Source organism: Equus przewalskii, chromosome 1, assembly GCF_037783145.1.
Source record: "Equus przewalskii isolate Varuska chromosome 1, EquPr2, whole genome shotgun sequence".
Taxonomy (NCBI): domain Eukaryota; kingdom Metazoa; phylum Chordata; class Mammalia; order Perissodactyla; family Equidae; genus Equus; species Equus przewalskii.
The window spans coordinates 27193571-27211574 of NC_091831.1; the positions used below are offsets into that span (position 1 = coordinate 27193571).

General features: G+C 47.3%; 1 protein-coding gene across 5 annotated transcripts in view; it reads right to left on the minus strand.

Annotated features, from left to right (window-relative positions):
• Positions 1–284: 284 nt before the first annotated feature.
• Positions 285–18004, minus strand: part of CNNM2 (cyclin and CBS domain divalent metal cation transport mediator 2) — a 156528-nt gene continuing 138808 nt past the window's right edge. For 2 of the 5 annotated variants that reach the window (XR_011521997.1, XR_011522003.1), the window contains exons 6-8: positions 16108–16201; positions 9135–9319; positions 6891–8433 (exon numbers count right to left, since the gene is read on the minus strand). Coding sequence is in view for 2 of the 5 variants with exons in the window: in XM_008530636.2 (XP_008528858.2) it covers positions 8224–8433; positions 9135–9319; positions 13137–13202; positions 16108–16201 (555 nt within the window). In the remaining 3 variants the exon portion in view is untranslated. Of the gene's footprint in view, positions 8434–9134; positions 9320–13136; positions 13203–16107; positions 16202–18004 lie in introns of all 5 variants that reach the window. The other 3 variants (XM_008530636.2, XR_011521995.1, XM_070556715.1) reach the window with 3 other exon arrangements.

Consider the following 18004-nt stretch of genomic DNA (forward strand, 5'->3'; position numbering starts at 1 on the left):
CCCTCAAGTCAATGATGTAGCGGAATTGTGGTAGGGAGGCTGCTCAGTCTAAAAATCCCTGTCATGTGTTGGCCTGTTCGAGCGCTTCCCAATCACTAATTCCTTTGGAGGGAAAGCACTTTGACAAAAAATTCTGGCAGCTGATTCCTCAATCATCCACCAGGGGAGATGGCATTGCCACCAGAATGTCACAGACAAAGGGCCCTATAGCCATTCCTTTGTTCTGCAACTTTCTGAAAGAGCACAGATGTGAGGATCTTGGAGGGAAAATGATGAAACAATCATACAAAGAAGGCAAAAGAGTTTATTAGCCATCTAATATAATTCAACTTTTTGGCTTTAATAAGGAATCAGCTCTTTATTAAATTGAATTACCTTCAAAACGCATAAAATAAGTTTTCAGAAATCAACTCTAGGTCATTCAGTTTGCACCAGTCACTTTCTCTACAAGACCCTCTGATCACACTCTGTCCTCGGAAGTGCTGCGTTGAGAAGAGGTGCTGGGGAGCACAATTTGTGATAGGAAATAGAAACCCCAGAGCTTTTTCCATAATAGAGCTTAGAAATGAGCCAACACTTGGGCACCCCATGGATGCAGAGGGCAAGTTAAAATTGCCTCTATTTTCCTTGGAGAATTTCCCAATTTGAGCTCAGGACTCATCTAGACAAACTGAGTAAGTAGGAAAAACTAAGCAAAGCAGGCAGCTGGGAGAGGATGTGCTGGAGGAGGAATTCCTTCCCCAGTTCTGCTGCTGCTCTCTGTTCTGCTTCTCAGGAAAGGTAGCAGGCTCCCGAGAAGGCGACACTTCACTGGAGCGTAGAGCTACCATGTTCTACTTTTCAAGAAATTGGGGATAATGACTGGGGAGGTGGGAGTGGTGGTTAGATCAGACAGCGGCTCAAAGCCAATCTTGTCAGCAATTCTTCACTGAAGTTCCTCCATCTGCAGGACAAGGATGAGTAAAGTAGACCACAGACGTCATGGTTAAACATTACAGTGGGGAAAATAATGGATCAGTCACCAAGAGGTTCAATTCTCAGAGCATGAGCCTCTCTGGAATGTAAAATAGAGATTAAGTGTAGAGGAAAAAAGGATTCCAAAAAGATGTGATCTAGGAATGGATCACAGAGGGGCCTTGAACCTCAAGGGGAAGGTGTTTAGGATCTGGTCACATGAGTGAGGAGGGTAAAAAGGGATAGCAGACTTGAAGTGACGGGAGAGGATGTGGGCCAGACACACTGGATTACAGGAGATGTGAGCTGCCCACTGAATCCCGAGGAACAACTGCACTTGACTCACCACACTCCAGCCCGGTGTTTCAACTTGAGGGTGAACCATCTGTGCCTGCTGCAACCTTTCTCCTAGGCTTCACCTAGCAGAGGACCTACAGAGCCATTCTCATCTTCAAGAGCCAATAGAAAGGCTTGAATAAGGCCTTTGGTCTTGCCCAGGAAAAAAAAAACAGCTTAGATATGTGCTCAGCTGAACTGTGTCGTATTACTGTCTGAGCAGCAAATGTCTAGGGTAATCTGAGTGGATACTTCAGTGTCCTTATCTAAAATGAACTCATGGAGGACAGGCTACAATCCTTGCAAAGCAGGACACCCCCTCGAATTGGCGGTACCAGGCTATGAGCTGGAGGCAGAGTTCTGGCACCCAGTTCTCTTCTGACATAAGACTGTGGTGTACGTCCAAAGGAAATGCCCTGACGTGTTGCCATGCTGACAACTAATCCCAGCTTTCCCACCAGTAAAGCCATGCAGTTGGGCAGGGGACCGAGGTTGGTGTTGCAGAGATGAAAGGGGAAAGAGGGAACACACATCCGCTAGAAGGGTGAACAGAAAAATCATCATTTATCTAAATAGAATAATAGAAATGAACAAAAACCGTTTAAAACAATCACAAAATTTACAAATAAATTGGTACAAAATAAATAGGAGAGATTGTAAATCTACAACATCATTTGAATTATAAAATGCATTCATTATGACAATCAGCTCATGAAACCTATACATGTCATTTGTGCTTATTTAGGTTTATGTACACAGCTCTGAATACTGTGTTCAGAAAACTTCACTGCAGAAAAGCATGAAATGTACACTATGATACAGTGAATAAAGGCTGAGGAGGATGAGAATCAGACACAAAGCAGGGTCTTATTTGAAGGCCAAGGCAATGTTGGCATTGGGCCTCAAAACCAAGAAAAGGCATATTAGAAGCCCAGATGGGCAGGCAGCCTCCATGGCCCAGAGAGATGGATTCTGCGATCCAAGGTGGGAATAAAGAGGCCATCACTGTTGTAGCGCCAGGCCACTGACCTGGTTTGAGAGGGCAGGAGTGAGGAAGGAGGCTCTGGTCTCTCAGCCATGCTGTTCCACTACACAGAATGGACCCAGTCACCAGGAAACCACCTCGAAAGTATTTCACGGAGGTACTTGAGAGGCCCTGCCACAAGATAGGAGACCTGCCTCCATCCTCATCCCAGACACTGGTCATCAGGAACAGAGGTGGGCCCAATAACGGGCCAGGGATGCGAGGACCAACCTAAGAGCAGCAACCTGCTTAAAACAAAACAGCAAAACCACTGTCCTCTCACCCACTTGGAGACAACAGAACCCTAGGCTCCATGGATGAGGGGCTCCAGAACAGATCTCGTCTTACTCACAGACGATGTACTAACAGTAGAGGCATATGTACATAATAAATAATAATATAAAATAAAGCATATACATTTGTGGATTTAAAGGACTCCAGAAACAAGAAAAGTCAATGAACTGATACACTCCACCTACAGAGTAGACTTCAGACACGGGGAGTAATGAATCTGAAACTAGGCTGGGGCTCTCTGGGGAACGAGAGTCCTCAGGCCTTATTCTCCCCCAGTCCCTTCTGCTCTGGGAGCCTGAGACCAGCCATTTATACCCAAGGGGCCTGGGCCTCTAACAAAAGGGGCAGGCACCCAAGCTCCACAAGGTACATTTGATAGTGCTCTCCAGGGTTAATCTGAAGAGGAAGCTGGCCCCCAAAAAATAACTTCCCAAGGGAATCCATGTTGGTCTGTGGGCGAATGCCAGAAGATACTTTGCCGAATGAGGCAAAGCAATACTCCCAGTCATTCTTCCAATTTGTTCACATTTAACACCCGGTGGGTATTAAAACTCAAGAAAGTTTTAACGTGTACTCAAGTCTTTCTTACAGTATATGTTGGATCTGTGTACATATAAACCTTGGCACACAAACTCCTAGAACTTTACTCTCTTGCCACTAGAAACTTTGTTTTCATGTTGCTTCAAGTACGGCCTGGTATTTCCCGTCAAAGATATTTAAAACAATTCTAGTGAGATGATGTCAGTGGCTCTAGCATAGACAAAGAGAAAGCTTACTTGAGCTGAGCCAACCACAAAGATCTAAGAAGCGAAGAAGGTCCCCAGCTCAAGATGGTGGGAGGAAAGCTCCTGCAAGCTCTGCAGCTGACAGAACTGCGTCGCCTCCTCTTGTCCTTAGGGCTGACCAGGGGCTCTGGAATTTTCAGACAGGGCAGAAGGAAAATCAGGACATAAGCATTCACTGCAGGAAGAAGGCCTGCAAATGGCAGAGGAAGGCGTCCCCCTGTCACAGCCTGGGGGAATGGTAAAATCAGCAAGCTTGGCATGGGTGCCCCACTCACCCTCAAGTGGAGGCAAATGAACATCATCTTGGAATTCTCTGAACTCATCTCGCCTATCAGCCCACGCGAATACAAAAGAAGAATGAAAAGATAAAGATTTGCAAATGGCCCTGAGGTATAAAAATCCACTGAGTAGGTTGCTCATTGATAAATTTACATCGGAAACATTTCTGAATCCCCAAATCGCCTTCATATTGAACTCTCCAAATCCCTCCTAATTCTGGGTTAACCTGTAACTCACCCAGACACTCTTGCTGGACAGAAGCACCACTGACTAGCCCACCATCCAGAACAGAATCAAACCTGATCCGGGACAAGAGGCTGTATCCTCAGTAAGAAAGTGAGCACAGGTGCCACAGAAGCCTCAACACCCTAACCCGCCAGCTCAGCTTTGGAGTTCTCCTCAAACTCCTGCAAGAAAACCCTGTCTCTGGGGTCGGAACCGAGAGGGGAGCTGTGCCTGCTGCCCATGCCACCAGGAAGCATGCGTCGTGTGATGGCACCAAGCCAACCCTCCCTGGCAGCCTCTTGCCTGGAATCCCAGGGAACAAGGTGAGCACCTCCTGCGCCAGCCCAGATGAGTCCTCAGCCTGGGATCACCCCTGGAGAACACTGAGGAACCCTGGTCTCTGGGCCCAGGAGAGGCAAAGATGGCCACGGATCCCTGGTTTGTTTTCAGAAGATGATGGGGTTTTGTTTTTGTTTTTGACCAGCTAGGACACAGGCTCAACCAGCCAAGGCCTACTTAGGTCTGTTCCTCAACATGAGAGAATCTGAGGGCAGAAGTTCACAGTCCCTGCTTAGCCTCCATGCCTGTTGCTTTATTTTCTAGGGAATGCAGCTCTACCTGTACCTACCACTATTTTCCTAGAGTGGTAAAAGCAGTCCTTTAGTCGTACGGCGCTGGGGATAGCACAGGTAAATATATTCACAGTTAATGTTCTGTTTTAGTGTGAAGTTTTGCATACAATGCTTGCACAAAAGTTCTTGAACTAAGATCAGAAAATGGCAAGATGCCATACTCCCTCCCGCTTGAGGAAGCCAACCATATCAGCAGGGGCATGGAGCTCTTTTCCAGAAGTGAGGTGAGGAGGGAGGGAAGAAGAGAGGTAAATGGGGTGTGCTTTCAAATTCAAATTATGTAAGAGCCAAAGCTTAAGCTAGTTAATTAGCACCCCAATATCCATGTGGAAATCTTAAAGTTCTGTTTTCCTAAGAGTTTAAATATATGACTTGCCTGATGAATACAGAACAGAGAGAAATAAAGGGAGACGACCTCCAAGGAAGCAGGAAAAAAGCCCCTCTCCTGCATTAAGAGAAAGCAGACGATCCTGGGGACATCTGGCTGCCAGGGGTCCGGTCTGAGATGGAACCCGAGAGATGCCAGAGTGGCTGCTTAGGAGCAGGAGGAGGCCCGGTCCGGTCCCACAGAGCTGGGGCTAGAGAGGCCACCACAGAGGAGTGAGGCCCTGGGTCTGACAACAAGGGCTCCATAAGAATTCAGGACCCCAGGACCTGTGTCTGCTCCACAGCCACGCCCCTCCCTGCTTACCAAGCCAGGAGTCCTCAGGGAGGACAGCCCACCAGCGGTGCTAAGAATTGGCCACTGCATATCGAGGTCTCAACCATTTGATGGACTTTCTCTGCCTGACTCCCATTTACTTATAGACATGAACTGCATAGACCTTCAAAGGGAAAATCATTCTGCTGCTGCCCCAGAGAAGCCTCGAGCCAGCGCTTCTCCTTTAACAGCCTGGAGTTAGTTTCCACAGGGAAATGGGGCCGGAAGAGGAACATGGTCATTCAGACACTGAGTGTTATTTGAAGGGTCTTGAGCTTTCCCCAAAGCAGATGTAACTATAGCCAAATGTTAGCCTTCATTCCTCCAGGGACCAGAGAGGAATTGTTTTAGATTCCCTGTTGTTGTAAAATAGTGTGAATAATCAAACGTAAAGAGTGGTTTATAGAAAATAAACTTGGGAGGCTAAAATTTCATCCTTTGGGAGCCCCACTGCAAAGCCACCCCTGCCATCTCCTTTACAGAGAGGACTTTTCAAAAAGCCACCACACTGAGAGATAAGGCAGTACTGAGAAGTTACCTGTTCCTCCCCGACGTCAGAGGGACAGCAGCTGGAATCGCTCCCCACTCCCCCCGCTCTCACAGAGCTCTAGGATTCCCGAAGGAACAGTGGGGCTCTGAGAAAGATTCCATACATTAATTCCAATTCCAGAGGCTTCTTGCAGGAGCAAAGCACCCCGAAACAAACTGTATGTGGAGAAGTAGATCAGCCAGGAGAGGCGGATGGGTCGAGGCCCCTGAAGGCCAGACGAACCGCTCCCCGAGGCCACAGGGAAGGCAAGTGCTGTCTGGGTCAAGAGTGCGGCGTGGTTGTTGGGGGAGAAGCCCCTCCCCCCACCAGGCCCAGGTTTCACCTCGTTTCTGGAAACTCATTTCTGCGCACCCTACAGATAGTCCCAGTTCCCACATCACACTGGGGTTGTGCTCAGCTGGATGCATCTTAAGAAATGGAGACCTTTCAACTTAGATGGATCTGTTTATAAAAGGGGATACTCACGGCGCAGGGTGCCACCAACGTCAAGTTACACAGTAGGGCTGCATCCCATGGCGGCAGGTTGGATGCCAGCAGCAGGCCACTGAGCCCCCTTAAAGGGCACCTCCCTGCCTCTCTACCAGGGGAGGCCAGCACTTCCCTCACTAAGGGGCCTGACCCTTTCTGAGGAAGACACTCCAGGACTGACATACCAGAGGAAATACTGCGCCAAGCATGCATACGACACTGGTGCCAGCAAACTGTTCACCAGAAGGCAAGCCCAGCACACTGCTGGTTATTCCCGAACCACAGGTCCCACGCCCACAAAGCCCAGCCCGGGGTGCACATTTCCACCTTGAGGAGAGAGGAGAAAACTGCCGCTCAGCCCCAGGGCTTCCCTCTGTTCAGCGAGACCCAATGGAGAAGATGCTCTCTTCTTAGCTAGGGACTGGGTGCAGTGTGGACTGACAATGCTATATGAAAACGGTGGTCAGTATAAAGTCATTTCAGTGTACGAACGTTGCCAACAAAATGCACATATCCCTTGGGCTAACACTTAACACACAAATAAGATAGTTAAGAATTCAGTCACTCAAGAAGTATCTCCTGACATTAATTTCACTACATGTGATGAATTTGGTATTAAAATAAGACAGAGACACACATGAAATGGCCACGACACACATTTGGTTTCTGAATCCCTGTTTGGGGCCAAACTGACCCTGGCTGTACAGGCAGCCTCTCTGGCGTGGGCCGTATCTGAGGCGGGAGGCACGGAGGTCCTCGGGCGGGGGACACAGCCACTGCTGGGCCCCACAGGCCCAGGGACAGAGGGGAAGAGGGACAGTTGGCTCCCTGGAAGGAGGGGTGGGGCCGACAGTCCCCAGAGTTCCCTCCTTTGAATACATGGGTCTAGAAATGCCTTCTGGGCATGGAGCACAGAGCACAGCTGGAAGGTCCAAATCCTTTCCTGACAATTCCTTCCATCCCGGTGGGAAGCGGAGCTTGACCTTCACACCACGTGTTTACTCAAAAGCCCTGTGGAAGATTTCCATTTGGCATCCGTGTAGCAGCATCTTGGGTTAACAAGAGCAAGGATGGGGAGGTGGGTGACGACGCTCTGTAGGCTGGGGCACTGGGTCGGGGAGGAGGCCCGGCTGAGCCGAAGACCCCAGGCTGTAGGAATGTCAGGATGAAGTCAACTCGCCTCTTGCCAATGATAAACCGTGGGTTTAAAATTCATTAACATTCATTTTGGAGATAAAAATTCCTTAGAGTGGGAGCAAAAATCACATTCCAAGCAAATATTAAACCTTTCTAAGGGAAAGGGGCACAGTTAAACACTAACTTAAAACGACACTGAGCTCAGAGGCAACCGCAGGTCCCTGTGCAGACTCCACCCCGCAGAGCCGCCAGACGGCAGGTCTGCGGCGTCACGGCTCTCTTCATTCATCCTTGAAGTTCGACAGCGACACCCACTGGGGCACAGAGGATGGGTACCCCACCCTGGGAGGGCCAACAAAGGCCGCCGGAGGGGCAGGTCCATCCTATGAGGGTCACATCATGGGGTCACAGCAGAGTTCAGACAGAACCATTTAAAACTCTGCAAAAGACACTTTTTAAAAACATGATCTCTCGAAAAAAAAAAATAAATTGCAATAATTTTCAACTTCATGCAAATCGAGGAAGGAGGAGAGTGAGCAATGATAAAAGGTACAGCTGAAAAAATAAACATGATTCTATTTGGGTGGAAGAAGTTCACCACCAAGATCTTGAACGCCACGCCCTAGCTGTCGATTTCACATCTCTAGTTTCCATCCTCCCCCTCTCCATCCTCCTCTGCTGCTTCCAGGAAGGGGACAAAGTCTTTGGTCTCAGGATGTTGCAGGATGCAGCATGGCACACAAGCTCACACTAATGGGATTCATGGTCAGATGGAGGCGCAGGCCGAGCAGCCCGGCCGGGGCCTCGGGGGTGGGAAGGTGCGGGCCGGCGGGGCGCCCCTAGATGGCGCCCTCGTTGTGCAGGCTGTGATTGGCCTTGGCGTGCGTCACACAGTTCTGCTCATTGAGCAGGTTGGCCGTCTCGTCTGGCAACCCATCGTGCAGCTCCGTAAGAGTCAATTCAATTTTAGTGTTTTCACTGTCTGAAGACTGAGGAGTTTTGTCCATCCGGGATGCCATCAAGGCATTTTGGTATTGCTGTCTTGAGATCTGGGGCCAGGAGATGGCACAGAAAACAAACCAAGATAAGGCTTATTTTTAGCTTCTCTCCTCTAGACATCATATTACACATTAAATCCTTTGAAAGGCCCCTAGGAGTCTCTCTAGGAGAAAAACCTTGAGTTCAAAAACTGAGCCACTTTTTAAAGTTCAAGATGACTCTGGCGAACAAGTCAGTTTTTACTGATATAAGCCATTTCCAAATTTTGTCTCAAAATTTCACAGAGACTAGAAAATGGAGATAGGCTTCCATCAGCTAAAGCTGGTTCATTCTCCAAAACATGCCTTTACTTCAGACTAAGAAAAGAACCCTGTCTCCAGGGTAGGAAATAAGTGAAGGTTGTTCCCACCCCATCTGGGCGAGTGTTCTGAGTCTCCGACCTCAGCCGTGTCGGGGCCAGAGTCACTAGCACCGTGAGCTCATGAAAACTCGCTGAAATAGATCTACTCTTTTTCTCACCATCTGCAGCTCTCATTCCCTGAAGAGCAGACATCTGATCTGGCAGCCCATCTCACAGAGCCAAGCAGATTGATGTTTTTCCCAGCCTGAGTCCTGGGCACAGGAACTGGAGGCAGGACATCCCCACGTGGCAAGGGAAAGCTCAGTGGAGGGGCTGGGGAGCCGAACAACGACTTGCTGTGGAAGTTGACCTCTAGCGGCCAGGTTCAGCCAAGCCCCTCTCTCCTCTTACCTTAACAAACTGCAGATCAGAAAGGGCTCGCACTGAGTAATCTGGGACGTAGACTTGGAGGAATGAAGAATTGAGCTGGTTATTGCTGCTCCCCAGCGTCGGTGTCATTGCGTCAATCCGGTCACTTCGACTGAGAGAGTCTGAGTGATTCAAGCCACATGGGCGAGGAGGTGACTTGTTTTCACCTGGAAAAGGAGGAAAAAAGCCCAACAACCTTTTAAGTGAGGTAGATATAACCAATCAAGTCAGCTCTTTATTTTCCAAATAATGAAAAAGTAGTTATTAATCGACAAGCTCCATCAACGTGTACCAGAGGTCTCAGCCATACGGCTCAGCACGCAGGGCCTCCTACAGCCCTCTCACTGGCCTCTCGTCAGTGACGGGTTCCTTTTAGTCAGCTGCTGGCCCTGTTCACATGAACAGACACAACCTTTCCCAAGGCCCCGACAGTAAAACCCTGTGGTGTACACCTGCGTCCGGAGCATCGCCAGGCGCTGTGAAACACACAGACCAGGGGAGGCAAGGCCCAGGACGCAGAAGCTACTTGACACAACACACTGGGCTATGAGAAGGCGGCGCTTCATTATTCTGCCAGAAGCAAAAGCAAAGGACTCTTGAGAACGTTCATAAATCAGTATACATCTTAAAGGGATCAAAATAGTTCTGTCTGCTCATACCATACCCCCAGCCAAACCTATTATCTTTGTTTCTGATCCCCAAAAAATCCCCCTGTCGGGCAGCCTGAGGATGTCTCAGGATTTCAAGAACCCTAGAAGACACCACACCCTTGAAAGGTTTGGGTAAGTTCTCTCAGGTGCTGGGGGATTGCTCAGTGAGACTGACAGTACTCTTTCATTACAACAAAGTCCAAGCAAATTCAGGTGAGTCTAAGTGTTGCTGCTCTTAAAGGCAAGTTCACTGTAGCTTCTAACAAATTTTATTTAAAATATTTTTTTATTTAAAAAAAATCCAGATTTGCTTTTCTAATCAAATCGAATGCACAAATATTAACCAGGTGCCCATACTGGACAGGCCCTGAATTGCATAATGTCACAGGATGGGAGGGGACCAATTCTCCCACGTGATGGTTGAGTCCTCTTTGCAATGTGTCCCTGACAGATAGTCCCACAGACGAGCTGGCCCTTGGCTGGTCCCAACCTTCAGTTATTGGAAAGTCTATCATCACGCCCAACAAACTCTTACTTCTCAACTTACAATGACAGTCTCCCCTCCACTATGCAGCTCTGAGTAACTTTCATTCCTGTGCTACTTGAAATAGCCTCAAAAGTCTGAAGATAGTTCTGTTCTCCTGACGTCTCTTTCTCCAGGCTACATACTTCAACTGTTCTTCACCTCACATGTGTTGCCCCCCCAACCCCATCCTGACCCCGATCTGAGATTCCATTCAGTGAACGTCCCTCTTCAGTTATGACACCCAGAACAAAACAGGGCAAGTATTCAAGGAAACTCAGATGACGAGTTCACTTTCTCCTAAATTTTTCTCTACAATTTTTGTGTCATGAACCAATGGTGTCCAGCACTAGGCACAACAGAACGCAGAGCAGCAGCTCCTCTTGTTGCTTCCACTTATCTTCAAAGAGAACAAGGCAAACTAATAATTTATCAGATGTTTTCTATTGTGCAGAACAGCACTCTGATCAGATGACCCAACCTTGTTAAGCTTCAGATTCCTTTCCATAAAGGGCAGAAAATAATTGTACCTACCTCACAGGATCTGAGGAGGATCCCAAACCAACGTATACAGTGCTTATGTATACAGCACAGCCTCTGACAGCCAATGAGCACGCAATAAACGAGCCTTATTAACATGACACTCTTTCCTGTTCGCTTCATCCCAGCCCGCTCCACCACACCCACCCTCACGACCAAGCCTTCCCACCCCGGGGAGAACTTCACCCCGCTGTCAGAGCCAACAGTTCTTTGAAACAAGGGATCCCACTGTACCCCGGGCTTCAGCCCCAAATCCCATCACCATTTCTACAGACGCCTTCGAAAGGGTGTTTCCTTCAGTGTGTTAAAATTTAAAGGTTATAAAAACAAAACATTTACAGAGGACTTTGTTTATGGATCGGACCCTGTGCATTAATTAGCAGGCAGAGTTGAGCCCTGACGTAGCACTTCTGAGTCTCCTGTTCTTTTTGCCCGAGCTGGACTCTCTGGTCTCCCACGGTATCTAGACCTACAGACAGCTTCCTCTCAACCCACCATCATCTGTTTTCGTGAGATGGGCCGTCTCCCTTGCCAGGAGCCCACTGCCCAGCGTCATGGCCACGGTCTGGGAAGCGGGCCCCGTCCTCCAGGACCCTGCCTTCTGCAGCTCGACAGGTCCCCAGCACGATCACCGTGCAGCGAGGCGCAGGAGTAACCACACCAGGGACGATAAAGTTTAAGCGGCCACCCCCCAGCTCACATCATGTTTTGTGGCCAAATTTACGTGTCAGAATTTTAAGACAATAATTATGAAAAAAGCTTCCAATTTTAATTCTTCTCTGCCTTCTCAGAATTGTTTTCTTTCTACTTTTTGTCTCGTTTTATTCATCCTACCTAGGAATCCTTTCTTTTTGCTAGGATGTCAGAAAGATATGATAAAGAAACATTCACAGCCTCCTCCCTCGGAATCGCAAGGCACCATTTGGAATTTATTTGGTATCATATTATTGTAATGCCATCCCTGAAGGCCTGGGCCCACAAAATGGATTTTCCTATTACTGGCTGGCATGGAGCAGGAAGAGCTAAGAAATCTCTAAGTTCTATAGAAAAAATAAAATGCAAATGACATTTCCATGAGCTTCATCCAAAAGTCACTCTACTTTAGCATCTGTGACATTTTAAATAGATAGCAGATGCCAGCAAATAAAATGGGGAGAAAAAAGCACAAACATATATACATATACATAAATACATATTTATGTGCATCTATATGTATGTGTGTACATATGTGTCTGAATGTATATATGTATACTCTGCCAGCTGGTTTGATTCAAATAGCCCTATGAATAATATCTTACCCCTAAGTACCCCAAACTTTTTAAGATCAAAGATTTGAGAGAACATTAGCTTCTTTCTAAGATAAGGAATGCCTCCTTTACCAAATATTAGCATTTCAGAGTTTTGCTGAGATTGGATTATGAAACGCAGAATTCATCAGTCAGATTTTTAAAATATAAGCTGTATGGAACAAAAACACAGAAAAGTTGTGCTACCAAACAGGATAGCCCAGCAACTTTAATTAAAGAAAGATTAAACCTTTGCCTTTCTTTTCAGCAGCTGGACGTATCAGCCAGGCATGACCAAACTCTCCTGCAGAGCACCGACCAGCAGCTGGTTAGGAATGTGCACGGTACTAATTTCAAAACAAAGAGAGGGACACAGGAGAAGTGGGGCCACCTGCCTGACAGAGAGCAGAAATACACGCAGCCCGTTCACATGGATGCTGGAAAAAGGACCAAAGAAACAGGAATGTGCGGGCCTCTGCAAATGGGCTTCTTTTCTTATTTACCGACACAGTTCACAGTCCTTCGGGCCTTTGGCTGACTATGTTCTGGAGAGCATCCTCAGGATTTGAGGCCCTTGAGGCCTCTGCAAACTCCACACCATGACTTTGCTGAGGTCAGAGAAGAACCAAAAGTAGCCCCCTTTGCTGCCCTGAAAATCCAAGGTCAGCAGTGCAGAGGGCACGGGGGCCTGGGGAGGACACCAGGGGACACTGATGATCCGTGTCAGAACCATTCTCCCTTTCCGTGTTTCATCCTTTCATGTTCCAAGATGCCCTTCCAGTCTCCCAAACCCGTCCGCCTCTGTTGTGGGCTGATATTCTCCTGGATAGCTCGCTATTCAGCCATAGAAACGTGGAGTTTTAGAGCTCAAAGAAACACTGAAAATGGCCTTGACCAAATAAAGGGAGCAGGCCTGGCAGCCAGGCTTTTGTGGGGTGAAGGGAGGCAATCAGGAGAATGACGAAAAGGAAGCATGCAGAATTACCTGGAGAACCTGCTGCTAACAACTCTGTTCTGCTGACAACAAAGGTACGAGACAGGGACAAAGGAACTGAAAAATGGAGAAAAACAGGGTGAGACCATATCAAAAGGCAAGAAAGGAGATCTCTGCAATCTGGGGATGGCAGGGGATAGCCGTTCTACCAATATGAGCATTCGGTTCCGGAAATGCAAAAGCCTGTATGATATTATGTAAACAAAGGAGAATACACACTGCTTTCCAGGAAGAGGACCACAGGGAGGCTGAAATCAGGAGAAATCCCATTCACGTGCTTCTTTACTAGCCTAGAAATCTCTTAAGCCGTTAATACCCAATTGGGGTTTATAGCTCAAAACATGCTCTCCTTAAGGACTTAAATCACGACAAGCCACACAAAAGGGGTGGCTCAATTCATCAACCGCCCCAAGAGCACGACCCAAGCGGCCTGTGCCAGCACCCCGATACTCACTCACCGCACAGTCTATGGAGTCCCTACCTGCGGCAAGCACATCGTTATTCAATTCATTTACCTTCTTAATTAGTCTGATTGTAATTCTGAGCTGATGCTTTCAATTGCTTTGGAATACTTTGAAATTTCAAAATAGAGAAGTAAATAAAGAACGTCACACACGGATTTCCTGGGAATGCACACCAAAGTCATCCTCGTCACTGCCCACTCAGATGGGGAGCTGCGGCTCCACCTGACTGAAAAGTCCCATCAACGCTGTCCTACTGGGCAGCAGCCAGGTTTTCTGAGCAGGTCTTGATAAATGATTACTGTAGGATTTTCTAGGCAACCTACATTAATAGATAGAAATATTGTCTTGAGATTACTGTACTAATTGCATCTCTCAATGAATATGACAAAATCTCAAATCCTATTTGTAAATCAAGTGAACTACTGGGCTTTGTAATAAGGAAGATGCTGTTAATAAATTTCCTTTCCTTCCTAGCATTTCCAAATTAGGTAAGGCCACTGCAGCCCCACAGGCTTTTTATATGAAAGGCCGGCTCTTGAATTCCTTTTCCGAATGGGATTTACTCTTACGCAAATCCATAGTTCAATGTGCACTGGGTTAATATTTAGGTTTCAAGAACCAGTAATCAATAAAAACATCCAACTTACTCTTCTAGCTTTCTTTTCAAAGCCACTTTATAAATCTGGCTCTGCTAACCCAGAGCTAATGTGAGGTTGGTTGTCAAACACTTGTCACCATCTCAACACCTAACTGTTACACCAACATTTCCTCTTGTGCTTTAAAGGCTACAAAGCACTTGTGTAAGCGTCATCACATTCTATTCTTCTGACAATCACGCCAGGTAACCTTATAATATCCTGTAATAATGAGGAAGCCAAGGGCCCTTCTTAAAGTCAGGCAACCCATGTATGATGGAAGTGAGGCTGTGACCCAGGTCTTCTTGGCCTCGTTAAGAATCTCCCTGTCTCCTCCCTAGCAGTGAAAACAGAAGACACCTTCAAGTTTACAGCAGACCATTACTAATTAAGTGGGGTTAGGCAGATCCAGGTTCGCCCTGGGTGTTAGTCAGCAAGTGACGATGGGGACGCTGGCCCATGTGCCTAAAAAGGCTGCACCAGGATAGTGAAGAAGGTGCATCTGGCAGGGGAGGGTTAGAAATGGCAGAGAACTCTTGACATTTCCCTGGCTTTCTCACTGTAACATCCTTGGGCTCCTGAGACCTTGTGTGGTGCAGTAGAAGAGGACCATTCTCTCCCCTTTTGGGACTGGTTTTCAGAAATGACAGCTTTCTTTTAGGATGGGTTATTTTTAAGTTTGAGGTTTGTAGTTTTCCTAGCACAGCATGTCATTTGGTGTTCTGGCCACAAGGTGGCACTCCAGCACCTCCGTGTACCTGCTCGCCCTGTCCCAGCCTGGGTAAGGCGGCCAGCACATGCGCACGCACACTGCAAAGCCAGCGATGCAAAGAGGACCATTCAAGTCCCACCCCAGAGGCGAGCCAGGTGTCTGTGTCCACGTTCCCCCCAGGACAGACACCACTCGCTGGCACCTTCCTCAGAGCACCTCGTCAATACCCCACAGCACACCCACCCTTAGCTGACTGACTCAACTGGCCAGCTCTCTGGATACGAGCTGGTTATAGGCAATAAACATATATGTTGAAAACCTCATTCATCCTCAGGAAAATGCAAATTAAAAAACCTCCAGATAGTAAACACTTAAAAGACTCAACAATATCAAGTGGTGGATGTGGGGCAAATGGAACCGTCGTTAGCACAGGCAGGAACAGCCACCCGGGAGAACCGTTGGGCAGTAGCTACTAAAGCTGAAGAGACCATGCCGTGTGGCCCCACAATTCCACTCCTACATACATACCCAAGAGAAACGCACACACATTCACCAAAAGACACGTACAAGCGTGTTTGTTCACAGCTGCACAACGCATAGTAGCCCCAAACAGGAAACGACCCCAGTGTCCATCAGCAATGAAAAGAATAAGTGCATTGCTGTATATGCACATGATGGAACACCATACAGCAACGAGAAGACAAAGGACAAGCACACACAACAATACAGACGGACATGACAAGGACAACACTGGGCGAAAGAAGCCAGGCTCGATTTAACACATCCCGTATAATTCCATTTATATAAAAGTTCAAAAATAGGCAAAACTAGCCTACGCTTAGAAGTCAAGATAGTGGTTACTTTTGGGGGGAAGTGACTAAAAAGGGGACGGGGGGTGGTGCTATGGGGTGGGGATGTTTTGTCTCTTGATCTGGGTGCTGGTTTACACAGGAGTGTTCAGTTTGTGAAAATTCATGGAGCTACATACTTAGGATTTGCGCATTTTTTTTTGTATACAGGATATACTTCAATAAAAAGTCCAAAAAGTAAATAAATAGGGTTAGCTGGCAGGTACAGAGAGAAAGATGACAGTAGAAGGGCATTGTTTCTAAAACATAGCCCTGCCCTAAGAGGCTGAGAAGGAGACTCACCTGGAGAGGCTGTCAGGGCCATTACACCATAGTATGAAAAAGCACTGGCTTCAAACTTCATACCTTCTTTCCCAGCTTCTACTTCCACTTTCCCCTGTGAAAAGAAAAGGGGAACATTTTCAGTCCAATTACATGAATCTATTTGCATACACTATGCAAGATTTGGTCCTTCCCCAGCTTTTTGTCTAAATTCCTTTCCCAACAACCCCAAGGAAAGAAAGCCTCAGATAATCTTTCCCACTTAGACAGGAGACAGAGGAGAGGGTTAACTCATCTTAGATACGAAAACTGGATTTGGCTGGAGACACAGAGATGACAGTAAAAGGGTGATGTTTAATTTCTGTGAGCTCACTTAATATTTTCCCAACATCTTTAGTTCATGGATTCTTCCCAGTAATAATCAAAAGTCCTCCGAGTAATAAAAAAACGGTGCTCTAGCTCCCTCAGTGGGGCAAACACTGAGAAGACGCCCAGGGAAGGTCACACAAGCTGCCCCGCGGGAGCCCGAGCTGGAGCAGAGTCAAAGGTCAACATGGTCTGTGGCCATGGACCAGAGAGGACTGAGCTGGTTCCCAGGGACAGAACGCACTCTTGTCTCACTAGCACGGTGTCCTGACCAATGGGGCAGACACCTTGCAGGTCAATCCCCGGGTGTCCAGACCCCCCACAGGCACTGCAACAATGGGACTTTCTCCTCACTGTCTTGGAAAAGCACCTTGAGAAAGTTTCCTCCCATCAGGACAAAAATCCCTCTAAGGTTTTCCCTTTTCTTCCCTTTTTCTGACTTGTACACAATTTCTCCTTCATTCTTTTATCAGTTCCCCTGGGACAGACTAACTATGCCTTATCCAGCCCTATACACTTCGAATCCACCACAATCCCTTCATGGTAGGTGCTCAATATGCATTTTTTTCTGGGCTATTGAAAAACTCTGCTAAGTGAGTTGCACTTCTGGATTTCCAAACCAAGAGTCAGAAGGGCTCTTGTTCATACTACCTGTAACCGCCTCTCCAGGGAGACGTTACCTTGAGGTACATCCTTTACAGTGGGTAAACAAAAATTAAGCTACCATTTATTGAAGAGGAACTGTGCTGACAATTCACAGCGCTTTATTAATTCACTTAACGCTCACAACTCTATGAAGCGCACACAACTATCCGCCTCCTATGAATCAGGAGAGTAGGGCACAGAAAGAGTAAGTAACCCAAGAACACGCTCTTAACGAATATGCTACACTATGCCACCCACTAATGCAAACTCTATTATTTTGATCACTCCCTATATCATTCTATACGAAATTCCCAATTATGGAAGACTTTTCTCAAATCACCTCTGCAGAAAACTAACTGTTGTCTTTTAGGTTTTCCTTCACTCAATGGAAATATTGATTTTACCAAACCCCAACCAATTCTCCTGCTATATGAAAGGAACTAAAAACTCCACCCATGATATAAGATCAACCTGCAAACAAACAGGTTCTGACAACCCCGGGGATGCAGGGTCCCACGTGGGTGTGGATGCTGTGCAGCCCTGTGAGAAGACTGTCCTTCACCTCCAGGGGCACAATCCAGCAGGTAGGGGAGAGCACATGACAATCAAAGATACAAGGCAGGACGCAAAAGATCTACGCGACGAAAAGGACAATAAGAATGTAGAGAACTCAGAGGAAAATATTACTTCCTGTTCTTGTGTAAAGACAAATTTTACACAGGAAGGAAAATCTGAGGAGGAGAAGCATTTGACTGAGCCAAGAGAAGGGAACGGTGTGAAGGAGGGTCTGAGGTGGGTGGCAGCAGACTGCAGGCTCACGGGTTTGCACAGGGAAGAAGCGGGAGGCGGGTTTGGAAAAGCAGTGTGGCGAGCAGGTTAGACCACGGAGCTCCTTGAACGACAACAG